Here is a 26,868-nt window from a genome sequence, read left to right as displayed (position 1 = left end):
TGGCTACTTTAGAGTATTAAAGATGAATTTCACTACTGTTTCACACCTGACATGAGGACATGGGTGAGGTCGGAACAAAAGTACTTCTTTTCATTATAAACTTCAGCATCAGAAGAAAATGTGGACACATTATAACATTTATGTGAATGTCATCCCACAAAACAACATGATCAGATAAACATCTTTAAGCAAGGAACAAAGTAATTCTGACTGAAGGGTTTACTGTTTCCAAGAGTATTTTGCATAGTACAGTTACTAAATAGATGTTGTGCAACTCGCATTACAATTCCCTGGTCAAGACCTGAAAGTGGTGGTCTGTAGTTCTTCTGGAAGTTGGACCACTGTTGGTTTTGGTGAAGGTTTTAGACAAATGCAAAAGTGAAAGAAAAAACCTGTTTGTGGTGTAAAGGCTGATCGACACAAACATCCATTTCCTTTATTGTTACCTAGCTAAATATTAAAAGCTGTAAAGCTCAGTCAGCACTCATTAAATACACCCAAGGGAGGAACATGTTTATTTCAAAGTTGATCATTTTCAAGCGAGTGCTGACTGAAAGCAAACACGAGCCTACGTTTTTAATATGGACAATATATTTTTGTTATTTCTACTTTTGCTTCCACTAGCTGCACCAAAAGGTAACCTTTTAAAATAATTTTACAAATGCATTTTTTTTTTACTTTATTTGTTTTGTTTACATTTTTGTAAATGTTGTTAGCTCTCAGAATCTGCTTTTAGTGGATTAATTTTTAGTGTAACTTGCATGCTGAGTTGTTGATAAATAGTTAAATAGAACAACAACGTGCTTCCAGCAGCTAAATTATCATTGTAAACCTGAAAAGCACATACAAAACAAAATGTAAATTAAACCAAAACAAAATGATTAGTAAATAAGTTTTTTCCTTTGAAATTTGTCAACCAAAACTTTGACTAATTAAAAATACATGTTATGAAATGCCAACATAGTTCTTTTTTCTTTTTACATTGTTGAATAATATAAAAGGGTCACATGAAACATTTTAGAGACCTTTGCTCCTTGCTGACAAGTGTTTTGAAACAGATGCTTCTGTATTGATAGCAGCAAATTCCACAATACAGTTTTGAAAAAGAAAAACAGAACAGAAAAGACCATTTTAAGTTTAAAAGTTTTTTTTTCTTTGCAGCTTCCTTAGCTTCATTTTTAATATTTAATAAGTATTGAATTTAAATAAAATGTAAATTTGTCCCATGTACTTTTTTCGGGCAGGTATGTTCATATAGAGGTTTTAGATTTAAAGATTTAAATTCAAAGAGACAGTATCGATAGTCTTTGCCTGACCTGGCATTTTATTCATATCCAAAATGAGGAGATGTAAATATCAGGAGCACTCAGGGTAAACTGGCCATCTGGACATTCTGAAGAAGTCCTGGCCTGGCTGGTTCATCATCATAGAAGAAGTGTCAGATTAAGTGATGTTGACATGAAGATAAAGGTACACTCAAAAAAATGACTCTTTAAACTTACTTAAGTCAATTATGGACAGTGGTTCCACACAACCAAATTGTGTTTTGATAACATTAATGGAATTTTTTGAATCTATGCAAACTCCTTGTGTTGTGACAACACAACTGAATGAGGTAGAATCTATGTGAAATAGTAATGTTCAACCAACTCAATTTATTGACTTTGCTTCAACTTAAACTGGTTAAGTTAACTCAACATGTTTTGGTTTATTACAATCTAGCCAAATTTGTTTCACTCTATCAACATAAGGAGGTTTGTTTCAAATTACTCATTTCAATTATGGACAGTGGTTCCACACAATTAGTTCTAGTTACTTTAACACAATATTTTCTTTTTGAAGTTACTCCCTTCAACAAAGCATTTTTTGTATGTTTTGTCTTGTAATGAGACAAAAGACAAGATGTCACAAATTATCAAAGTGTATTTGTTAAACAAGCAATAAATAATTACACACAGTAAAATACAGTTTAAACCACATTACAAAATTACACAAAATAGCAAATACAATTCTAATTGGCATTCATGGGCAACCAATCAAACCTTATTCCAGGAACAGGAACTGGCTCCAGAAATAACTTCTTCAGTATTCCAAATGTGTACCTGAGTTCAGGAGGGTTGCTCAAGTTCAGTCCATAAATCAGTCCCAGTAACATGGTTTTAAAGACTGTAAACTGCTATAGGTCCTGAAGAACTTTATCCTTTAAAACTCCAACTTCTGCTGGACTGTCTTCAATGATGCAGCTTCAAATAGATTCCCATGAGTCTTCTGGATCACCTCCTGACTGCTGGCAACGTCTGTATCCTAGAAGTATTTAAAAGCATGGAGAACTCAAATTATTGTGTATTAACTTTAACAAATAATTTATTAACCTTGAACTCACCATATACTCCATACTGCTAGGGTCTTCATTTGGATACTTCAATTTCATTAGTCTGAAGATGAAAACAACAAAATTTAGCCTTTGTTTTTTTTTTCTAAAATTACATGAAAAAAAGTCAGTCATTCATCTTCTTATGGGAAATCCAGGCAAGCAGTCAAGATCGGATTCTAACAAACATTACAGTGGAAAATGTTACACATCTGGACCCTGTATGGTTAACAACAGAACTGGAATGTTCCCAGACCCAGAAACATAGTAAGGACATCAGTAAAACAGTCCATGTGACACCAGTGGTTCAACCATAATTTTACAAAGTAAACAAAAATACTTTTTTGTGCAAACAAAATTAAAACAGCGACTTTATTCAACAATTCTTCTCCAAATCGCATCTTCCACCATTATCAACAGCACGTAAATAATTCATGCGCATGGTGCTGCTGACCTACAACACGCCTGCACTGAGCCTTGATTGCACGCAGAGGAAAGCAATGTTCATGCCTCTTGTTACTGTCCATAATGGCAGAATATGTGATTTGGAGAAGAATTGTTGATTAAAGTCGCTATTTTTGTTTTCTTTGCACAAAATGTATTCTTGTACCTTTGTAAAAGTGTGGTTGAAGCATTGATGCCACATGGACTGTTTTACTGATGTCCTTACTATGACTCTGGGAACATTTCAGTTGCATTGCAGCCTTTATGGAGGTTCAGAAATCTCTCGCATTTTCATAAAAATATTAGGGATGCACCAATTGACCGGCCATAAATTGGAAACCAGACGGTTTTTGCTTTAAATACGCAATTGGTAATCGGCCGGTCTTTGGAATTTTTTTCAGCCGATTTTTCCGGAAGTGCGCCCGCGTGCTCCGACTACATTACTTCTGTGTGAAAGCAAACACATCCCGGGATTGATTCCAGCATTGAACTCGGGTCGGGGACGTAGTAACATTGCTGGGTTCAATCCCGGGACAAGCGCTGTGTGAACAAAAGCCAGAACTAATGCCGTGTCGTAGTGATGACATTATCGTGTGACTCTTTTACTGGCTGTTTTGAAGGAAGATCAACGTTCACTGAAAAAAAAAAAAGTGCAAACTGTATGAAGCAGAGATCAGTTAGTTCCTCACTTTCCACGGTGACACCGAGATCGTTCGCCAGATTCAGTGAAAGTATTACATGCCTAATGTTTTCGACTCGTACATTACACGTCACGCCCTGATGTCACGTGTCGTTACGGGATCTGTATTTGCCGGAATCGCAGTGTGAAAGGGGCTTTATTGAGCTTTCCCTCAATTTTGGACTGTAGACTGTGGACTGTCCTTCCTTCTTGTTTGTTGCTTAAAGATAAAAAAAAAAATTGTCCAGTTTGCTTGTAAAAGAAATCGGTATCGGCCATGAAAAATCATGATCGGGGCATCCTTAAAAATATCATAATTTGTGCTCTGAAGATGAATGATGGTCTTACGCGTTTGAAACGACATGAGGGTGAATAATGACATGTTTATTTTTGGGTGATCTAGCCATTTAAACACACCTGAACCAGCTAATCAAGGTTCTTGGGAATTTTAAAACAAAAAAGTCTTACCTGAAGTTCCAGGCAGGTGTGTTAGAGCTGAACCCCACAGAACACTGGCTTTCCTAGAGCAGGTCTGGACACCCCTGCCTTGCATCAAAATAAATCTATCAGTTTATAGATATACCACATATTTTGTATTTATTGTATTAATAAACCTTATCTTATCTGTCTTTTTTTGTCAATTTCCAGTAACCAGTGAGAGAATAATGTTTTAATACAAGGTTGTGTTGAGTGCAGTTGTTCTTACCTGTGTAGTGGGCACCAAGAGGGTTTCAGTATTTGTCCAAGGTCTCTTCTTCAGTATGAAAACATCTTCGTAAATTTTGTAGTCCGAATCAAGTTTGGCAAAGATTGTTGATTCTAATGGGCCTATGGTAATTCTGGATGTCTCAAATTCTGCACAAACCTGTACACATGAAGTGCAATGTGTTACAAAAAAAAAAAAAAAAAATTGAACAGCAAAAACCAATTCAATGATCAAAATATTAAGTGATTTATTTGTGTGAGTGATGAATAGTGTCATGTTTACCATTCCTAAAGGAGGACCTGATTACATATCTGGAGCATATGTATAATGTGAACAGCTCAGAGTAGTGTCCGGTTTAAAGTCATTGTATGACCACACCGCCATGTTCATAAACAAAGCTTCAAATACTCCCACTGTGCTGAGCCAGGGCTCTCAAAACTCGGTCAACATCTCATGGTTGGACATTTATTGATTATTTATCTTTTTAAATTAGTTAAAATATACACATTATAACAAATAAAGGTAATTACTTCCACTTTTTAAAGTCATTATGTATTACTAATACAATTAATTTATACAAATATATTTGGCACACAAAATGAGATAAGAGAGAAACTCCTATTCGCCATTTGATTAGTTATATGAGGAAGTAGCTGAATGACAAATCATTCTGTCTCTTAACATCTCTTATTGTAAGCCATATGTATAATATAAAGTAAAGGTAAGTGATAGGACGTTTTATTTTTGGATAAACATTTTATTAATAAATACAATCTCTCTTAAAATACCTTATTGGGTTATGATAATCAAAACAGTTTGGTTTGATCTAGCGCAGAACTAAGACTTTAATGAAATATTTCCCCCACTTATAAAATGATTTTATTATTAGCTAGCTCCATACCGGAGAGCTGCTTTATAAAAGGAAATCAAGTTATAATTCTAGCGACACTTACTCTGTATTTTCATGTTTAATATTGAAAAGCTATCGATTGCATAAAGGACTGTTATATAAATAAACGTGACTGGACTTTTCTTTACTGGAGTGCCTGGAGAACCTCAGAGTTCGTGCAAACATCCATATCTCTGTGTTCTTAAGAGCTGCTTTTACATCGCGGTCAGTTTTTTGTTGTGTTTATGCAGTTATTGAGAGGAAGGCGTGCAGTATATATTTACATATTCATCCAAGGTTCGGATCGGGTCGGTTTGCCTCAAACTGAAGTGCTATCTTCTTCTTTTTAATTGAATCAGGAGAGTGTATTACAATCTTGCGCTACAGCGCCACACTGGTCAAACTGCATTAATGCAGGCTTTCAAATCAGGCAGATACGAGATCAAACCACTAACGTTACTCAAAAACATTTGCTGAAAATTTTATTTTTATCGTCGACGTTGTCGATAATGTCGAGTAATTGTTTCAGCCCTAGTGTATATATATATATATATACTAAAGTAAATACATTACAGAGAGTCGTGCGCTTTCACATCTCCCAACGCTTCAAAATCATCTATTAACGGTGCAATAAACCGATTACACAATACTAGACTGCAAAACAAAAGCACCTCAAAACAGAAACTCTAAGAGAAATTAAAGACTTTGACTTAACACAATAAAAACTTTAGATTTTCTTACCTGACTGATACCTCTTGCTCCCCTCCACACCGTCATCAAATGCGTTGGAAATCGTCACTTCCGGTTTTTTTTGAATCACGAAATTAAACCCTTTACGTTACTTTAACGATTGATAATTAAGTAAAATTTAAAATTAAACATTTTAAGTTGATTAAACACAATACAATTGTGTTTTGTCGGAAAACTAAATATATTTGTGTTGTTTTAACAAAACATATATGTGTAAAACGAACAGTGCCGGAAAACCATTTTTTTGAGTGTAGATGGGAGAAGCTGAAAGGAAAAAAAGTTAACATAGGCCTACATCAGGTTACCTTTGCCCTCCTCTCTCACTATACACAGCATGTAGCCTAAATTCCCAGGTCCGAGCGTCCACTTCTATTTATCACTCTGCATTGGCGTATTGCATTTATTCTGTTCTTCTCCATTTCAGTTGAACAAACTGAATTTATCGTATTCACTTTATCTTATTTATTTATATTTCAAGAGAAAGCAGCGATTCTACAATGGGTACATTTGAGAGCTATTAGTAAATGAAGTAGCCTATAAGGTGTTTAGTCTGATTATGACACACACACACACACACACACATACACACAACTTGTTTGTTTTGGTCAGCAGGGTCATCATGGGTTTTGTGATGTTATTTGCCATAAATGCAATAGGCTTCCTATTTGGGAAATAATCCAGAGGCATTTTTTTTTTCTCACAGTCGATCCCTGGGAGTGCAGAACACTATCATGCAGTGTATGTTTCATTCATACTCAAAGCCAGAGGGCGCACGGAAAAGTCAAAATCAGACTTATAGAAGTAATAACTTATGATGTGCAGGAAACCCCAAAAATTAACGTAAGGATCCGGCTATCGCTGTAGCTGAACTGAATAAAAACCAGAAACATTACTGATGAAATGTGAAGACAATAAACACACAATTGCGAAAATATTATTGTTTATGTGTGTTTTTCAAATTATCTCCAGGTCATGAATAAATAAACTTTATAAATAACGCAGTACTGATTATTGACATATAATTTAGTATAGAAACTATAAGATATATTTCCTGCCTTATTCTGTGATATAAATGGGAAAAGTGTTTTCATAGTAGCCTTTATAAACCAGTCATAAAATTGTCATTAGGAAAATATTGAACACAAATATTATAGCCCCTTGCCGCAGCTAATGTTATTTCTACAGGCTACAAACAGCAATATAAACAACAGCTGTACATGCTCTCTTGACTCAATTCTTGTAAAATAATTATAATTTAATAAAATAAGTAAACAAGCACACCGCTCCGCTGAGAAATCCACTTGCCCGCAGCCACAGATACTATCTAGTGCGCTAAATGACTAAAGGTGTCTGAACGTGAGGGATGGTCCAAGATGAGATCGTCAGGTGAAAGGTCATCATATAGATAATTTAATTTAGGACTATATTATTATTAATAAATTTCACTAATAGATAGATTGGGCAGGACTTCACAAATGGGCTTTTAAAGACCCAAAAATAAAAATAAATAATAATAATCCTTGACAAAAGGGCACTTTGGGCATCAAGGGAATAATGGGCAGGTGGGCACAGCACCCTCCTCTGCCCATGCCTGGTCACTGGAAAGAGTTTTTATTAGCCTTAATGTATTCTTTAGAGATCAAATAAGCATGCTCATCTCTAACATAATTATAATTATAAAATTAAAACAAATTTCAAACACAGTTAAAAAAATAAAATGTTTTGTTTTTGATGTTACAATTACAATTTCCTGTTATTGTATCACAGGCTCTCATTCTTTGTGGGTGCTTGCAACGTACATTAAAGGACAAACGCCATTTCCTGAATTTAGCTATGTAGCGATGCTGGATGATGTCAGAATTATGTATTATAATGGTGAGACGAAAACACTCCATCCAAGAGGAAATACAACAGCTGAAGACGATGTGTTTGATTCAAATGTTCTTCTCAAAATAAGTGACTACATGCAGACATCTTTTATTAACAAATGGGTAATCGCAACAACAAATGTAAACAAAACTGAAGGTAAGCATTATACAAGACTGTAGGCTAACAAAAACATATAAATTATTATTATTGTTATTAATATTTTGTGACGAGTAAATATCAAACAAACATGTGTGCATGTAATGGTGTAAACACTACCTTAAAACTAAATCTCTCTATTAAAGGTGCTATTGCCCTTCAGAGACTAGTCTTGTGTGAGCTGAGAGACAATGGTGACCCGGGACAAATGATCACACGGGATGCTGTCAGAGGATCCACCACTGATGAGCTGCTATATGTTGAGAAGAATTTTACATATCAGGGTACTTTAAATGTCTCGGCTCCAGTGCTGAATATGCATCTTGAATTCAGCATGAGACGTCATGAAGTTTTATACCAACCATTCTGCATCAAAACACTCAAGGGTTACCTTAAAAAAAGGAGGACTCAAATCAATAGAAAAGGTATGATGACTGACTAGCCAAACTAATTAAGAGCAAGTGTTCTTATTTATATTTAGCATTTTTTGGAACAATACATCTATTGTATATTGAATATATATACAACAGTATATTGAAGTAATAATATCTTTCTCTTACCCTTTTTCTACAGTGAAACCCAAGGTCAGGCTCCTCCAGAGAGAACTGTCTTCTGGGTTTCGTGTGAGTTGTTTGGCATCAGGATTTTACCCTCGTCACATCAACCTGACCCTGTTCAGAGATGGGCAGCCTGTATCTGATCATGAGATCACTGGAGGAGATCTGCTGCCCAATGCTGACGGGACGTACCAGATGAGGAAGAGTCTGGAGATCAGTGCTGCAGACAAACACAAATACACTTGCTCTGTCACACACCTCAGTCTGGACAACAAACTGGACGTCACTTTGGGTAATGAGCACTTACAGGAAACACAATCTAACAGTCAAAACAAAAACATTTAAGTCACTCTCTCAGTCTGTGGTTGATGTTTCAGAGTTTGATCACGGGGAACCATTTAAATCAGTGATTGCTTCAGTTCTGACAGTTTTGGCTCTGATGTTGGTAATTGGAGCTGCAGTTGCTATATATGCATTGAAAAGACAACACGCAGGTATGACAGGAACTGAAAAAGTTCAACAAAATGAAAGGGGAAAAAGTTACATTTTTAAAAACAAATCAAAAACATTCATTCCTTTTGTTTTTCTTTATAGATTCAGTTAAAACTGGGTATTCTACTGCTTCTAGTAAGTACTTCTAGTTATTCTAAGCTATTTGTTAATTTTCCCTCAGAAAGAAAACATTTGCACACTGTAAACTCATTAAACAATATATTTCATTTTCAGCATCTGAAGAAAGCATGGCCACATTCAGAACTGATGTGAATCCCAGGACACAAAGTGTCAATCTGTAAATTTATTTGACCTATACACAATTTCCACTATGTGGGCAGCTGTGACCTAATGGATTATTGTAATTTAAAATGTAAATTTTCTTTAGAAAGTTTATGCTTACATTGTTTGTAGTAAGTTTATTTTTTGGTTGTTTAGGTACACTGGACTAAAGCTATGTAATCTGTCTGAACAATGTATGTAGTGGCATCTGGTGGAATGAGCATTTGCATTACCCAGTTTGGATAAAACCTTTGAAAAATTTGGAAAAATTACCTCAGAAAAAGAGAATATCAAGTTAACACGTATTCCAATCTTGCAGAGTGAGCTTATTAAATAAATTCATTTAAAAAAACGTGAAATACGTGAAATTTGAAATTTATAGTCCTAATATTTGTTCTGGACTGTCAGCTTTGAAAGGTGTAAAATTCACTGATTTGCTTCATTTATCTACTGTTTTCTGCTACTAAGTCTATAAAAAGGTGTGGTTAATAGCTGAACAATGTGCTTTCAATAGGATAATTTATTAATTGAAGCCTGAAAAGCACATACAGTATTGTTCAAAATAATAGCAGTACAATGTGACTAACCAGAATAATCAAGGTTTTTCGTATATTTTTTATTGCTACGTGGCAAACAAGTTACCAGTAGGTTCAGTAGATTCTCAGAAAACAAATGAGACCCAGCATTCATGATATGCACGCTCTTAAGGCTGTGTAATTGGGCAATTAGTTGAATTAGTTGAAAGGGGTGTGTTCAAAAAAATAGCAGTGTGGCATTCAATCACTGAGGTCATCAATTTTGTGAAGAAACAGGTGTGAATCAGGTGGCCCCTATTTAAGGATGAAGCCAACACTTGTTGAACATGCATTTGAAAGCTGAGGAAAATGGGTCGTTCAAGACATTGTTCAGAAGAACAGCGTACTTTGATTAAAAAGTTGATTAGAGAGGGGAAAACCTATAAAGAGGTGCAAAAAATGATAGGCTGTTCAGCTAAAATGATCTCCAATGCCTTAAAATGGAGAGCAAAACCAGAGAGACGTGGAAGAAAACGGAAGACAACCATCAAAATGGATAGAAGAATAACCAGAATGGCAAAGGCTCAGCCAATGATCACCTCCAGGATGATCAAAGACAGTCTGGAGTTACCTGTAAGTACTGTGACAGTTAGAAGACGTCTGTGTGAAGCTAATCTATTTTCAAGAATCCCCCGCAAAGTCCCTCTGTTAAAAAAAAGGCATGTGCAGAAGAGGTTACAATTTGCCAAAGAACACATCAACTGGCCTAAAGAGAAATGGAGGAACATTTTGTGGACTGATGAGAGTAAAATTGTTCTTTTTGGGTCCAAGGGCCACAGGCAGTTTGTGAGACGACCCCCAAACTCTGAATTCAAGCCACAGTACACAGTGAAGACAGTGAAGCATGGAGGTGCAAGCATCATGATATGGACATGTTTCTCCTACTATGGTGTTGGGCCTATTTATCGCATACCAGGGATCATGGATCAGTTTGCATATGTTAAAATACTTGAAGAGGTCATGTTGCCCTATGCTGAAGAGGACATGCCCTTGAAATGGTTGTTTCAACAAGACAATGACCCAAAACACACTAGTAAATGGGCAAAGTCTTGGTTCCAAACCAACAAAATTAATGTTATGGAGTGGCCAGCCCAATCTCCAGACCTTAATCCAATTGAGAACTTGTGGGGTGATATCAAAAATGCTGTTTCTGAAGCAAAACCAAGAAATGTGAATGAATTGTGGAATGTTGTTAAAGAATCATGGAGTGGAATAACAGCTGAGAGGTGCCACAAGTTGGTTGACTCCATGCCACACAGATGTCAAGCAGTTTTAAAAAACTGTGGTCATACAACTAAATATTAGTTTAGTGATTCACAGGATTGCTAAATCCCAGAAAAAAAAAATGTTTGTACAAAATAGTTTTGAGTTTGTACAGTCAAAGGTAGACACTGCTATTTTGAACACACCCCTTTCAACTAATTGCCCAATTGCACAGCCTTAAGAGCGTGCATATCATGAATGCTGGGTCTTGTTTGTTTTCTGACAATCTACTGAACCTACTGGTAACTTGTTTGCCACGTAGCAATAAAAAATATACTAAAAACCTTGATTATTCTGGTTAGTCACATTGTACTGCTATTATTTTGAACAATACTGTAAATGAAAACCAAACAATACTTTCTTGTGAGTTTATGAAGGTAGTTTAAATATTTTTAAAGCATGTCTAGCATGTCTTTAACATTTTTCTTCCTCTCTGCTTGCTTAATGTATATGGAAGATTCTGAATATCAGTGCAGTGAAACACAAATACACTTGCTCTGTCACACATATCAGTCTGGACATTGATATCCTCTGGAATACCAAAGTTACGGAACACATGTTCAAACAAGAGCTCGTCTGTCTCAAAGGCTGTGGGCAGGGCTTTCAAGGGGATCAATATACATGCATTAGAAAATCTGTCTATTGCTATGAGAATTCAGGCATTACCATCTGAGACTGGGAGATCGGTGAGGAAATCCACTCCAATGGAGAGGGCACACCCTCAGATAAACTCTTGGATCTCCTCCTGCATTCTTGGCCACCAGTATTTTCGTTGTAGTGTGGTAAGTGTCTTACTCACTCGGGATGGCCTGTTCCCACGGATGAGTGAGCATAGGAGATGAGGGACATACGGTGATCTTTGGGTACATAAACCTTAACAGGTGGGCACATAGGTGGGATGGGCAGGTGTTGTGATTGTTAGCAGAGCATTTCACTTCACATGTCACTTCACTATTTCATCTAGATCCCACTGGATGGGGTTGATGAATAGTCTAGCGGGCAGGATGGACTCTGGTTATTCCGGGATCTCTTCAAGGGTGTGGAGACTTGATAGTGTATCGGCTCTCGTGTTCTTGGATCCGGGACGGTAAGATATTTTGAAGTGAAACTGGGTAAAGAATAAGCACCACTTTGCCTGGCGAGGATTGAGCCTCTTGGCTTCTTTCATCTATACAGATATTTTTGTGGTCTGTAAACACGAGAAATGGCTGTCTGGCCCCCTTCAACCATTGTCTCCATTCTTCCAGAGCAAGTTTCACGGCAAGATTGCCAATATCATAATTTCTCTTGGCTGGGGATAATTTCTTAGAAAATAAGCCTGCTCAGCTTTGGGGGTCCGCTGGAGTGTCTTGAGCTTCCCTTTTAGGAAGGGCGTGAGTGCTGTGGTCATCATGCTATACTGGTCGATGAAGCGGCAATAAAAGTTCGCGAAACCCAGGAATCTCTAAAGTTCCTTTATTGACTTGGGAGTTGGCCACGAAGTGATAGCCTGTGTCTTCCGGTCATCCATTTCCACCCCTTCTGTGCTGATGTGGTAACCCAGGAATTCTATGGAAGTCTGATGAAAGATGCATTTCTCAGCCTTTACAAACAGGGAGAACTCTCTGAGAGGCTGGAGCACTTGGGAGTTGATCACCTTTTTTGACAGAATAAATGAGTATGTCATCTATGTAACTATCGGAGGACCTCATCTGTGAAACTTTGGAACACTGAGGGGGCGTTTACTAGACCATATGGCATTACCAGGTATTTGTAGTGCCGTTTTACACTCGTCTCCCTACCGAATTCTGACCAGGTTGTATGCACTCCTTAAGTCTAATTTTGTGAATATACAGGCATCACAGAGTTGTTCCAGTGAGGTTGGTTTCAAGGGAAGTGGGTAGCTAAATTTCACCATTATCTTATTTAAGACTCTGTAGTCGATACAGGGTCGTAACCGTCCATCCTTCTTTGGGACGAAGAAGAAACTAGCGGCAGCTGGGGAGATGGAAGTTCTGATATACCCCTGTTTCAAAGCTTCTCCGACAAATTCACATTTTTGGTGTGTTAAATTAGTAAAAAAATGGAGCTTTGTATTTGTTATAAAATGATACAAAGAGTCCAGTGGCCCTTTTTTCATTTCAATTCAGGTTTATTGGCATGACATTGTTTTATTGTTACTACAGTATTGCCAAAGGCTATGATGTTATTTTACAGATTGTTGTTCATAATAATTCTTGATTTAAGAAGTTCTAATCCCTGTAAGTGAATACAACCCAGGATCTGATATCCTCCAATTTCTAGATGATATAGTCTATATTTAAAAGTCACTTATGTAGTTTACGCAATACATTTTAAGTTTTATGCCTGTTCGATGTGAGATGTGTAATTCATTCACTTTTAAAGGATGTTGTAAGTTGTATTGTACCTTTCATGTGTAAAAAAAAATTGGAACCAATATCCAGTAACATAAACAGAACTTTCTTTAGGTACTCTTTCAGCATTCCAGCATGTTTATACATAGGTATTAGTATGTAACTTCACAAAAAAACTACTTTAAAAAAAAAAAGTTTTTATTGATTCTGAAACAAACAGTTTGGACTCATTACATAGTTTAAAATGTAAACATTGCTAAGGAAGTCATGGCCTAATGGTTAGAGTGTCTGACTTGTAACCAAAAGGTCACGAGTTTGATTCTAGGTACTGGCAGGGATTGTAGGAGTGAATAATCAGCACACTCTCCCGCTTTTAAATACCTGACCTGAGGTGAGACACTTATCTGTGTGTGTGTTTGTTTATTGCTCACTGCTGTGTGTGTGGATGGGTAAAAAGCAGAGAACAAATTCCGAGTATGGGACACCATACTTGGCCAAACGTAATTTCCTTTAAGAATGTTTAGCTAAAAAAATTTAATTTATTCATGAATCTTTAATGTCATTAAGAAATTTTTACCTAACCTAACCCTAACCCTAATTGAATCTGAGCTACTAGAGTTTCATAGTTTGGTTGATAACAATTGTAGTGCATTGAAATTCACAATCGACTTTAATCAAGAGAAAATGAATTTTTTTTGGACATTCTTGTTCTTCGCACTTCATCAGGCATATAAACTACTTTGTATTGCAAAACCACTGACCATAACACTATATTACACGGACAGTCTTATCATCCAGTGTCATTAAAGCGTTTGTTACCAATTTCCCCAATTTTAGTCGTGTTCGCTGTATTTGTAGTAGTACTGAAGATTTTCAACAGCAATCACAAATTTTATCAGAGATTCAGAAAACCATCATATCGAAAAATATGATATCGATCATATCGAGAAGAGTGGATTCAGTCTGCAGTTAGTCGCTTTAAAGACATGTCACAACAAGAGATTCTCATCAAACAAACAAACGTTTTTTTTTACCGTTGTGTTAATTTTTAGCCTATATCCAATATTCGTCTGTTTTGAGGGACACTGATAGTGTTTTATTGAAACATTAGCAACACTGTAGCGAGTGATCCCAACCTCAAGCAATGTTTTGACAAACCACCTTGTTTAGTGTATAAGAAAACACCTTAATCTCCGAAATATTTTGGTTAAGAGCTGATCTGAAACTTGCTCCTCATTTTTTGAACAAAATACCATATGGGAATTACAGATGTGGTAACTGTCAACAGTGCAATTTCACACATAAGAAATTTTTTTTTAGATACTATTTCATGTAAGGTGGCTAATGTCATTTACCTATTGCATTGCCCATGTGGTTTATGTTATAAAGGTAAAACTAGCAGAACTCTGAAAACTTGTATCTCTGAACATCAATGTGCAAATAGACATTTGCAATCCAAAAAGTCCGGTAGCACGCACTTTGCAGATTCAAAACACTTAAGTATTCGCATTGTGGAGGTGATTGCTTTTACAGCGTGAGGTCTTTTGGATTTATACACTAGACACAGTGTTCCCTAGAGGATTAAATGAGAAGTTTGATATTCATCCATTTATTTAAAACACAGGATATTTCTTTAATTAAGAACCATCGTTATGTTCTGAAAGTGTATATCATTGAGCAAAGTACAGTCAAACTTAAATGATCCACTTAACTTGAATTCATCCTACAGTACATGTCTGTGCATGTCTATACGCCACTACTTTGTTCCAATACAAAATCTCCTGTGGAACATGAAAAGTGAAACGAAGTGTGAGAGACACCGCCCTAGACTGTAGGCTAACATATTGATAGCCACCCATATAAAAATGCGCAGGCAGACTTTTGCAACACATTTTAAGACTAAAAGCAAGCAGTGCAAATGGACAGGATCTTCTGTCCTCGACTTTTCCTTGTACTTTCATTTTCATCTGCGTCATATGGTAAGTAGTTTGTTTTTAAATGTTCGAATTTTAAAACCTAATCCTGTTTGATGAATTAAATTCAGGATTAATGAAGATTATCACATATCATGTCCTCTTTGGCCTCAATAGCGTGTTACTCATCACTTTCATGTTAAATGAAAGTGCTAACCCTATGCTATTTCCTATTTAATGCTAACCCAAGAAATCAAAAATAAATACTTGATACAGGTTAAAATTTACATTGAAACCTAAGCGTAGGCTACTGACTCGTATGGTAGAAATATATATAAAGTATTTGTTCATAATTAAAAGAAAAAAAAAACATTTGTGTTTCAGGTTCTCACTCTCTGTCATTGCTTTCAACTTATATTCAAGGAGAAACACAATTTCCTAAATTTAGTTGCACAACAACTCTGGATGACATCACAGTTGGATACTATAATTCAGAGATTTATATTCCAAGAGGGAATATGACAAATGAGGATGATGTGATTGAGTCAGGTTATATAAAGGGTATAAGTGACTATATGTATAACTCCTTCGTGAGACGATCTGCACTGTTGAGAGAGTACAGCCAAACTCAGAGTAAGTATGAGTTTCTCAATGTTTTTTATATCTACTATTCTATTTAAAATACATAAAATGCAGTTCATAGATATTCAATTACTTAAAATACATCTTTATGATGATCATGCCATTAAAGACTGATTTGAAATTAAGAATTTATTTATTTATTTATTTATTTTTATGAAGTGGGCCAATCCATTACAATCTCTGCCTTATTTTCCTCACAGGTCTTCGTGTCTATCAGACTCTGGTTGTCTGTGAGCTGCTGGAACTTGACAATCCTGGAAAGATGATTATTAAAGATGCTGCTGGTGGCTGCACCACAGATGAAATGGCTTACTTTAACAACACATTTACTTATACTCTAAATGTGACTGTAAATATTACACAAGAAGTGCTCAAACCTCACCTGGAAGAATTCAAGCAGGAATTTGCAAAGATCTTTTACCCAATTTGCATAACAACTCTCAAAAATTACCTCAAAAAGAGAGGAGGTCAAGTGAACAGAAGGAGTAAGTCCTCGAGGACACTTGTACATTTGTATCATTAATCTTCCATTCCAGACGTTTACAAACAATCTTCAGGCTTATAAATTAACTTAAATTAAAAGTGTTATATAATTCCTTGTGTTTAGGCTCTGGACCTTTATGTTGTGGTGTTTCCTGTTTCCTGTGCCTTTTGTAGTCTGTTTGTAGTTTTTTTTTTGTTTGTTTTTCAATTAATCAGCCCGACTTTGTTTTCTTTTGTATTTTGTAAATTGTTTTTTGTAACGTTTGTTCTGGTTCCGTTCTGCGGTCCTGTTTCTGCCCATGTTCTTGGTTTGTTTTGTTTATGCTTCATGTTTTTGTCCTTCTTGGTTCCCTGTTCCCTGCCCTTTCATTTAACCCTTTTCACTGAATGAAAACCTAGTACTATCGAGTCACTACCCTCTGTTTACCTGACCTGGTATTACACTCATGCATTTATAGATGTGAAAAGTTCTTTGAAATTACTTTTTTCATTGTTGTTGTTGTTACAGTAACACCCAATATCAGGCTCACCCAGAAAGCAAACTCAGATTCTGGAAGGTCTCGTGTGAGTTGTTTGACATCAGGATTTTACCCTCGTCACATCAACCTGACCCTGTTCAGAGATGGGCAGCCTGTATCTGATCATGAGATCACTGGAGGAGATCTGCTTCCCAATGCTGATGGGACGTACCAGATGAGGAAGAGTCTGGAGATCAGTGCTGCAGACGAACACACATACACCTGCTCTGTCACACACCTCAGTCTGGACAACAAACTGGACGTCACTTTGGGTAATGAGCTCTTAACAAAAATAATCCAATAAGCTATCTTTAAAGAAATTATTTTTAACTGATTGTAAAATATTCCTATTGTAGATAATGATCCTTCCAGACATCTTATATGTGCTGCTGTCATGATGTTTGTATGTGTGATAAGTGTGGTTTTGGGAATAGTCATTTGGATGAGAAGAAAACGAAGACAGATAACAAGAGGTATGACTTGAAATTCTGTGTGTTCCCTCAAGATAAAATTGTATCTATAATAACTGGAATATTTGCTTTTATCACATGCATTTTTTGTAGAGGTGTAACGATACACACATTTTAGTCTGATTTAACAAATCTCAAAGCTTCAATCTTTTTGCAATTTGCCATCATTGGTAACACAGAAACTAAAATATTTCCCAAATACCCAGTTTGTGTGTCGGGGGACACCAATCTTAAAATAGTAGGCTATGGAAAAATGTTCACAACTTACCTGAATTCACATTTAATTATTTTGTAAAGTCTGTTTTATACCAGAATTTACCTTGACCATAATCGTATATACTGATTAACCTTGTCTTTTCAATTAAAGAACACTTATCACCCTGCAGTATGATTTTAAACAGTCAATAAACACGTACTTGAATACAATTCAATATTTCTGAATAAACTCCAGAATTAAATGTTCTGCATGTTAAATAATATTTAGTGATTTTACATGTTGAAGAAACTGGTTGTTTTTGTGCACTTTTAAGGGTCAGCAAGTCTGTCTGTCTACATTTCAAGTGGGACTGTCAAAGCAGAGTGTGTTTGTTTATAAAAATATACATTTTTTAAAGCTTAGTAAAAATTGATTGCAAATAAAACCTTACATAAAATATTGCCTATTTGTGCCTTTTGTTTCTTGTTTATTTCAATGCAGTGTGTTTTCAAACATGAAATATTTATTATTGGGTTAACAAGGATTTAAATAATTTTTTAAAGAGTTTTAAAAAGTTTTTCAAAATCTAGGGATCATCATATGACTATAATGGTGAACTAGTCTACTTCCTTTCTTAGCGTGTTTATGGTATGTGATTTTTGAGATAATCATTTACTCAGCCCAAAGACGCTACAATGCCTTCTGAATATCTCTTTCTGTTTCAGAAAGCTCTGTTTCTACCATCACTTCTGACATCTTGGTTACAGGATATTTGTTCATACATGCTACATAGTTAACAACTCCTATTTCCTATAAAACATCTGACAGTCAAATAGGTTCTCAGATTCTCAAAACAAATAGAACCATCTTATACAATCTACGGATCTACGGATATCGTCAACAACAGAATGAACACATCCTATGTTCTTGCATGTTTGCTTTTAGTTCCAACACATAATTTTTAACAGGTTTCTTTGCATCTACAAATATTTCTCTCCTTACAATCAAACTGTGTTAGTGTGATTTCAGTAAACTCTTTCTATAGAGACAGAGCGCATTTAGGCCACGACCACATTGGGTAGGGGAAAACAATCCAACTCTCTCCATTAACTTTCTATTGCAGGAAGCTGCCACCTTTTATGACTTATAACAAAAAAGCAATGGCTAAAAGCTGCACTTTTGTGTCCAAAGCGTTCATTTTTTTGGGTGGGTCGACATCTTATAAAAACAAATTTTTTATGTTTATTGTACACCTTGTCACATAGCAGCTTTTAAGCAGTGCTCTGTGTTTTAAGTCATAAATGACAAGGAGGCAGCTTCCCGCTATAGAAAGTCAATGGAGAGTGTTGGGTTGGGTATCTATTAGGGACCGATAGATATTCACTCAACCAAAAGTGTTACGAGACAATTTGGAAAAGGAAAAGGTAGAAAAATGTAGTTTTGGTTGGACAGGAGATGATGCAGCACGTGATCTGGGAGTATATGGAAAGGATTTTTGTAAAACTGTGTTATGGCCCAATATTCCTATGTGGAGGTATAACACTCCAATAGTGGATTTGGAGGTATTAAGCCCCGTTCACACCAAGAACGATAACTATAAAGATAACTATAAAGATAACAATATTAGCGTCCACACCAGCGAACGATATTGTCTGTTTATTCTGAGCGCACGTGCGTCTGCTGCTTTAAATCCTCGAGCTTGTTACAGCAGGATGGATTCTGATTGGATGTCAATGTTTATATCGTTCATCAGCTAGAAAAAAAAAATCGTTCTGAAAATGATTCCAACAATACCGTTTCTCTATGCCTTTATCGTTATAGTTGTAGTGTGGACTCTGCTATTCTTTAATATTGAGAACGATTTTTAGAACTATATCTTTATTGTTATCTTTATAGTTATCGTGCTTGGTGTGAACGGGCCTTTACAGACCAAAATAACAAACAATCAAGTTGATTTGGTCAGTGGATTTTATAGACATGTGAACCAGAAATACATAAATTTTAAGCATGTTTTTACAGATGTATCAAAAGAACCAATAACAGGAGTTACAGGTGCTGCTGTTATAGTTCCCAGCCAGAAGAATGAAATGAGCAGAAGAACTTCAAATAACTTAAATTTGCAGAGACACTGTACTGCAGTCTCAAGACAGGTACAGTTAAGAACCATCTGGAGCTTTTAATGATGTTATGTCAATCTATTCAAGAATAAAGAATGTGATTAGGTTATATTTATGTGGGTCCCAACACATATGGGCATTGTAGGAAATGAAAAGATAGACAAAATAGCTAAGGAAGCACTGCAAAAAAAAAAAAAAAAAATAAAAAAAAAATAGAGCATAGAAGCAGTCATCGGCCTTTCAAGATAAGAAGGAAAGCATATAGTGTGGGAAAAAAAAATATTAAAGAATGGCAACAAAGAAAGACTTGGGGAAAATTGTGGCCTAGTGGTCCTAACCCTAAGATTGTGGGTTTAAATCTCGGGCCGGCAATACCACGACTGAGTTTCCCTTGAGCAAGGCACTGAACCCCCAAATGCTCCCTGGCAGCTGCAGCATAAATGGCTGCCCACTGCTCCGGGTGTGTGTGTTCACGGTGTGTGTGTTCACTGTTGTGTGTGTGCACTTTGGATGGGTTAAATCAGAGACAATTTGTAAGAGACATGACACTTCCTCAATCCTCAATGCAAATTTATAAGGAAACCCCGTAACGTTAAAGATGGCGGTTGTATGCACATGTCCCACCCGTCCCTCTGGAAAGCCAATCGTCTGCTTTTAACAGTCAAGCTGGGAAACATTTAAGCCTATCGCCTGGTTCCACTGACGTATGCGCACCATTGAGGAACCCTTGCGCATGCGTAGTAAAAGTATAACCGGTGGAGAAAAAAGGCATTTTAAACCTTATTTTGGGGCAAAGTCATCAGCGTTTTTTATCATATTTTAATGCTGTTTCTATACATGTAGATTTTATGTCCCAGTGACCAGTGAAAGTGCAGTTCTGACTCAAGGCCCATTCATTTAGATAGGAGCCTGGTCTTATTAGTTTGAAATAGCTGCCCGGAGGCATTGCCAAGATGGCGGCCGAGTGGCACGACTTGCCTAAAAGGACTTTGGTTAAATGCAGAGCACGAATTCTGAGTATGTGTCATCTTACTTGGCTGTATGTCACTTTCACCTCACTTTCACTTCACAGGAGGGATCAAGAACTAAAAGGAAGACATTTATACTTGCTAAATAAAAAAATAAAAAAACCTTGGCACTGTGGAAAATAAGGGAGGAAACAGGAGAGATGAGACTATGACCAGATTAAGAATAGGGCATAATAAATTAATTAGAACTCTTCAAATTATGGGAAAACATCTAACTGGGTCTTGTGACCAGTGCCAAATACCTGAGACTGAAGGACTATAGGACTGCTTATTAATTTTTGTTGTGATGTCCGCATGTTTTTTTAAAAAACATTTTAGAGGCTAGCTTTTCTATCACAAAAAGGAGGTCACACATAAAAAATAAAGTGGATGTTTGAATGAATTGTTTGGTCAATATAAAAACAAAGATTTGATCATCCTATAAGTGTTAAAGCCACAGTTATCAGGCCTTTTAGCGCCCTTTGTAGGCATTTGTAATAATAGCCTATCTGATGTACATAAACAGTTTATTTTGTATTATATTATGTATTTTAACAGTGTTATTCAATTATTATGAATAAACCAATCATCATTGCCTCGTTGTTTCTTTATAATGCATTTTATATCATTTTAAAAGGTTTTTGTTCGCTTAGGTCTGTTTTCATTACCACAAAAATGTTATCTGAATGCTGCATAAATTATTATTTGAAGCGATTTGAAGTATCAAAGCCATGGTTAATTTGTAGTTACCGTTGCTACAAGAACCATGTTTTGTTTCGTTTTTTCTTAGTAAAATAATGGTTAATTTTCGGAAGGGAACAACATGGAAACTCAGGGAATATTAATGCAGATGCAGCGGTGATATTACCGACATTAAACACGTTATTAGCTCAATGTTATCAAATCAAAAAAAGTTTAACAGGATTATAAAAGTACCTAAACGTGACATAAGGGCCTCATCTTGGGCTTTTTTCTTTTTCCTATCTTGGCGCCGGACTACTGTTGTACGGTAGTTGTTTTTCCCGGTAGGCTACAGGAATGGCGCGTCATGTGTCTGTCTGTCTTCACTTTCTTCACTTATTTACGTATATGTATATGTTAATATACATAATAATAATACCTTTTTTTTTTCTTTTTTTTTTGGAGCAACTGCGATGGTGCCCCCCTGGGAGCTGGTGCCAGGGCCGTAGCTAGGGTTTTCTTGGCCCCGGTGAAGGTTCTACCAGTGGGACCTGATTTAAATAGTTTAATTTGTATGTTCGTTTATTTTTATTTATTTGTACTATTTACACAAAATTCCTCTTCATAATGTCATTTGATAGAAATGTATGTAATGGATTACAATCAACTAAAACTACAGACAACTGTTATTAAGACAATATTTACACAACTATCAATACTTTGTTGACCAATTACCAAGCAGAGCTTAATTTTGTTCACTCTGTAGTATGAAAAGGTTGTAGCAATTCAGAAAAAAACACTTTATAAGGGACTTCGAGGAGATCTCAGAAGAGAGCGTGATTCAATGCTACTGTCCGTGATATGCGGCTCTCTTTCTCTCTCTCTGCACCGAAAACATAATGCGAGTAACCAGCTACTCTGTTAAGTTTTTCCGCGTCTTGTGTTTGGATGCTTTAATCTTTAAATCGACAAGTGGTAAGGCTTAAAAAACGTGAAAAAGACAAGCTTTCGTGACGATGCACAGTAGTGTCCGTCAACTGTCCTGAGCATCTTTTTAGGCTGGCCTCAGCCGTGGACCCCTATAATCGTCAGTCACCACCTTTCACCCCATTAGCGACGGCCCTGGTTACGGCATTAACTTTGATGAAGCACCCTGAGCGAGTGAAAAATCAGAATTCTCTGACTTTCCAAAAAACCTGCTTTAGTCAAAATCAGGCTGTTCAGCTCTCAATGCACTTCGATCCCATACGCTGCTTTGGGGTGGCAACTGGGTGGTACCGTTGTGGACACGCCACTGCTTTAAAGCTTTGCCAGGTAAATATTTCAATGGCGTTTTGTTCTGTTCGCCCGAAGCGCATGCGCACTGTCAAACAGCGCCAAACTGGATTTTTTTGGGTCAGACCCATCTGCTAACGATGGAAAAATATGCATAAAACAATCCACTTTAAAATGTTTATTTATCATTAGATGGACAGATAATTTCTCAGGGGAGGCAGGGCTTATCCTAGGGGAGGCACTGCCTCCCCCAGCTTCCCTCTAGACACGCCCCTGAACCTGAACCGACAAAGTTTGGTAAAATTTGGCAAGATATTCACAGATTCGACTTTTCCGGGTCAATAACTCAGGAGCAAAATGTTTTAGTACACGAATTATGCCTCTTTTCACTCGGATGTGATGCAGTAAACGAGCTACAAGCGAGTTTGCCTGAAAACAAGCTTTCTTCCGCTCTGTACAAAATACGTTGATCTTATGGTGCATTCAAGTTATCTCGTATAGATCGTATTTACAAGTTGAATGCACATGAATGCCACCACAATATCGTGAATACCAGTGGGGAGCTCGGGATTTTCTTTAAGCCCCGATCTGTACGAGTTAGGGACGTGTCAGTGATTAACATGGCAGAATATACAATACTTAAAGGTATTTAGCTGTGATATTGTCAGGCTTTTCTATTTACAGCGTAGTAAGTTAATCGAAGACGCATAATATGATGGCATTATAATAATAATAATAAATGCAACTTGTAACAATAAAATTGGCAGTGGCTTCATAAATTAATTTAAAATGTTAAAAAACGGAGTATATGCACATTTCTTTGTTCTTCATTTTCTAGAACAAGAGTTTAAGAACATTGCTGTATTTTTGTGTTTTTAATTAAGAGAAAGTACTCCGCCATCTTGCTCTGATGAAAGTTATGGGATTAGAATCCCGCCAAATGTATTGCAGTCACAGATCGAAAAATAATAAGGATAAATAAAATATTTAAAAACACGTGTCAAATAATAGTGCACAAAACCGAGAAACAAATGCAATTTTTTTAAATAACAAACAGCGCAGTCATGGATTACACAAAACTGAAACCTGATTTTGTTTGAGTTTTGGAAAAAAATTAATTCATGTTTCAGTTTTGTGCAATATAATTTTAAATGCGTTTACATTTTTGATTTACGCTTATTATTTGTCGGTCCATGACTGTGCTTTTTGTTATTTAAAAAAAAAACTGCATTTGTTTTTCGGTTTTGTGCATTATTATTTTACACGCGTTTTTAAATATTTCATCTTTGCTTGTTATTTTTCGCTCAGTGACTGCAATACATTTGGCGGGATTATAATCCCATAGAAAGTGACTTGAACGCACATGCTTTCCTAAGCACGACTTCCCACCTCCTGCATACTAACTTCCCAGGAGGACTTGAACGCACCATTAATGCGCTGGCATCTGAGAGACAAGTCCGAAGGGACCGTCTGCAAAGTGCGAAACACGAAAAAGGTTAATAAAATACTCAATAACTTCAAAGTAACACACTGTACTGTTACTAAATATAGTTCACACATCACTGCTCATATTGAAAATAGTTGCTTTTGCACAATTTTTCCATATATTTTTTAAATTATGAAGACATTAATAACGTTACTGTAACACACTATACTTTCAAGAAATCCAGGTCACACATCACTGCTCATATTGAAAATAGTTGCTTTTGCACAATTTTATAGATTTTTTTTTAATTATGAAGACATTAATGATGTTACTGTAACACACTATACTTTCAACAAATCAAGTTCACACACTGCTATACTATTGTTATACTACAATACTCATTTATAAAGTTATTGATTTGGCCCTTTTTTATTTAGAAAGATAGTTAATAACTCCATCGTTACTGGACTTAATAGTTAACTTTATTGTAACATTCTGTACATTCATCAAATTCAGTTCACTGCTCTCCTGCTAGTTCTACTACAAAACTCATATTGAAAATAGTTGCTTTTGCACAATTTTTATGATTTTTTAATAATGAAAAACAGTTAATAACTTTACTGTAACATACTGTACATTAATCAAATTTAGTTCACACATCACTGCTCTCCTGCTGGTTATAGACGGTTTCAAAGGCATCAACATAAACAAATATTACTGCGCATGCGCACTTTTGTGCACCTAACTTAACTTCCAGTAGACTTCCAAATAGAATCAATAACAACAGCCAAGTCCCTCTAGAGTAGATATTTTTTGATAACAAACAAAATATGTTTGCTGCGTGGATCAGGCGGACTTAATGAAAATGCAAATTCATTCTTTGCCAGCAGGAGATGTTTTAAAGCATAGACATAAACCGCGAGAAATGGAGGTTTCCCCAGTAATGTTAACAGCTGTAAACAAAGCAGAGCTGGTGCGCTCACACGCTGCTTTATCAGGCATATAACATGCAAGTCTTTCTTTCAGAAATACAGCGATATAAAAACATATGTGCCTCGGTTTGATATTTAAACATATAAATGTAAGGAATTATTATTATTAAACATGCAGTACATAACGTTACTCATGTTTATTCAACGAAGCCTTTTTGAAAATCGATCAGTTTTAAAATTGTGGCGAGTCTCCAAAAATAAATAAATGTATGGGAAACACATCCCCAAGCACAACCACCTGAGCCCAACTTCAGTCTACTCATCACCTTGACTTTAACTGCGTTTGTAGAAGGCACTGCAGCCAGACCGATATAGAGGTCGGGATCGTTTAATCACGTCGCAATGCATTGTGGGAATGGTGGTACAGAAGTAGATGTACAGTATAGTAGGCATTAGGTAACGTTGGTCATTTGGTCATTAATTTTGATTATTTTTTGGAAAATGGTTCAGTATTGCTGTATTGTGAACTGCTGTAATCGGTTTCATGATCGACAGGGCAAAAGCCTCGTGAATCATATTAGTTTTCAACATTTTCCTACTTGGAAAAAAAACACAAGGTGTCTGAAATCACCAAGAGGCATCAGATGGCTTGGGTCGCCGATGTACGGAGGAAAACCATTAACTTCGATAATATTATAATACATAGTTATGATGAGACATGTTGTGTATGGTCTCTCTCTCTCTCTCACACACACACACACACACACACACACAAACACTCAGACACTCAGACACAGACACATTACGTTTTCCCTAGTTTTTGGCCAGTAAGGGAGTCAGTTTAGTGTCTGTATTTTTTGTTTAAAAATTTTCCTTTGACCCAATCCTGAACTTAATTTGATTTTTGATCTTTTTGTGCTGACTGTATTTAAAAATTTGAACAACTTGTTTAAAAATAAATAAATAAAAAAACTGGAACGAACTTCAAAATAGGAAGTTAAGCGTCTTGTTTTTGGTGAACGGTGGGTTGTGTCTGAGGTGAATGTTCGTCAATATTATACCGGATTACAGAACTACCGGATGAAACAGTGGATTTTTGCATGTATGATAGGTGAGTAATTACACCTGAAGTGTAACAAACCCGCATAGACAAGCTTCATAGCTCGCAGAATCTGACAAGTGTGTGTTTGTGTGTCACCACTGATGCTTGGTTAATGTTAACATTTCCTTAGTGAGAACGATTGTTTTCTCCACGTTTAATTTGCAGATCCATTTGTGAACTGCAGGTGAGCCTACAGTGACTTTAAATTTTTAATTGATCGGAGGTGTAAGCGCTCACTCCACAGACCCGGTAGGAGAAATTATCAGGGAAACTGAGGCTTGGTAAACTTTCATGTGTTCATAGGGATCGATTCCACCTACAGCCTCTTTTTTTTTTAAGTAGCGTTGTTTGGCTTCATTATTAAGTTTGTCCGTATAGGTATAGGCAACTTTTTATTTCACGTTCTATAACTTTTTATGGAGACCGGCTATTATCTTATTACAAACCTGCTTTGCGTTGCCTCTAAAATGGCCGCCGTTACCCACAATGCACCATTCCATAACCTCTACGCCCGAGCTCTATACACAACACAGACCGGAAGCTAACTTAGCTCCAGGCGCGTGCGCCTGATGAAACCGTCTCTATATAAAAACAATAGTAACATAAATTATACGTTTTATGTTTTATTTTTTATAAGTTTTATATAAATATATGACGTTTTAATGGCAATGCATTAAGTCACAGTTGCATATAATATATATATATATATATATATATAT

At 36.3% G+C, this 26,868-nt stretch overlaps 2 protein-coding genes and 1 long non-coding RNA gene across 4 annotated transcripts; 2 read left to right on the top strand and 1 right to left on the bottom strand.

Annotated features, from left to right (window-relative positions):
* Positions 1–378: 378 nt before the first annotated feature.
* LOC113072731 (class I histocompatibility antigen, F10 alpha chain-like) lies at positions 379–9,609 on the top strand. Its single transcript, XM_026245698.1, has 7 exons — positions 379–636; positions 7,607–7,864; positions 8,011–8,289; positions 8,438–8,713; positions 8,799–8,915; positions 9,016–9,048; positions 9,148–9,609. Exons 1-7 carry the CDS (start codon positions 582–584, stop codon positions 9,213–9,215), a joined length of 1,086 nt encoding a protein of 361 aa, XP_026101483.1. The 5' UTR covers positions 379–581; the 3' UTR covers positions 9,216–9,609.
* On the bottom strand, positions 1,937–6,064 carry LOC113072732 (uncharacterized). Of its 2 annotated transcripts, none has more exons than XR_003280334.1 (4): positions 5,831–6,064; positions 4,201–4,359; positions 2,384–2,435; positions 1,937–2,304 (listed from the first exon to the last, which is right to left on the bottom strand). It is a non-coding gene; the product is annotated as an uncharacterized LOC113072732 (long non-coding RNA). The 2 variants fall into 2 exon arrangements; XR_003280335.1 differs by lacking the exon at positions 5,831–6,064 and adding an exon at positions 5,374–5,625.
* Positions 9,610–15,205: 5,596 nt separating the features above from the next.
* LOC113072727 (major histocompatibility complex class I-related gene protein-like) lies at positions 15,206–18,066 on the top strand. Its single transcript, XM_026245692.1, has 5 exons — positions 15,206–15,366; positions 15,685–15,933; positions 16,143–16,427; positions 16,934–17,215; positions 17,300–18,066. The coding sequence occupies exons 1-5, from the start codon at positions 15,306–15,308 to the stop codon at positions 17,425–17,427; spliced, it is 1,005 nt and encodes a 334-aa protein (XP_026101477.1). The 5' UTR covers positions 15,206–15,305; the 3' UTR covers positions 17,428–18,066.
* The last annotated feature ends 8,802 nt before the right edge of the window (positions 18,067–26,868 follow it).

The sequence above is a fragment of the Carassius auratus genome, unplaced genomic scaffold, assembly GCF_003368295.1.
Source record: "Carassius auratus strain Wakin unplaced genomic scaffold, ASM336829v1 scaf_tig00010005, whole genome shotgun sequence".
Taxonomy (NCBI): Eukaryota; Metazoa; Chordata; class Actinopteri; order Cypriniformes; family Cyprinidae; genus Carassius; species Carassius auratus.
This window is presented reverse-complemented; position numbering and strand designations above follow the sequence as displayed.

What these genes read in the sequence shown, in the direction of transcription:
- LOC113072731 (XM_026245698.1), top strand. Translation starts at nt 582, where the DNA reads ATGGACAATATATTTTTGTTATTTCTACTTTTGCTTCCACTAGCTGCA. An exon ending in TCCACTAGCTGCACCAAAAG is followed by an intron (nt 637 to 7,606) that starts GTAACCTTTTAA and finishes ATTGTATCACAG; the next exon opens with GCTCTCATTCTTTGTGGGTG. An exon ending in CAAACTGGACGTCACTTTGG is followed by an intron (nt 8,714 to 8,798) that starts GTAATGAGCACT and finishes TTGATGTTTCAG; the next exon opens with AGTTTGATCACGGGGAACCA.
- LOC113072727 (XM_026245692.1), top strand. Translation starts at nt 15,306, where the DNA reads ATGGACAGGATCTTCTGTCCTCGACTTTTCCTTGTACTTTCATTTTCA. An exon ending in AGAGTACAGCCAAACTCAGA is followed by an intron (nt 15,934 to 16,142) that starts GTAAGTATGAGT and finishes TTTTCCTCACAG; the next exon opens with GTCTTCGTGTCTATCAGACT. An exon ending in AGGTCAAGTGAACAGAAGGA is followed by an intron (nt 16,428 to 16,933) that starts GTAAGTCCTCGA and finishes TTGTTGTTACAG; the next exon opens with TAACACCCAATATCAGGCTC.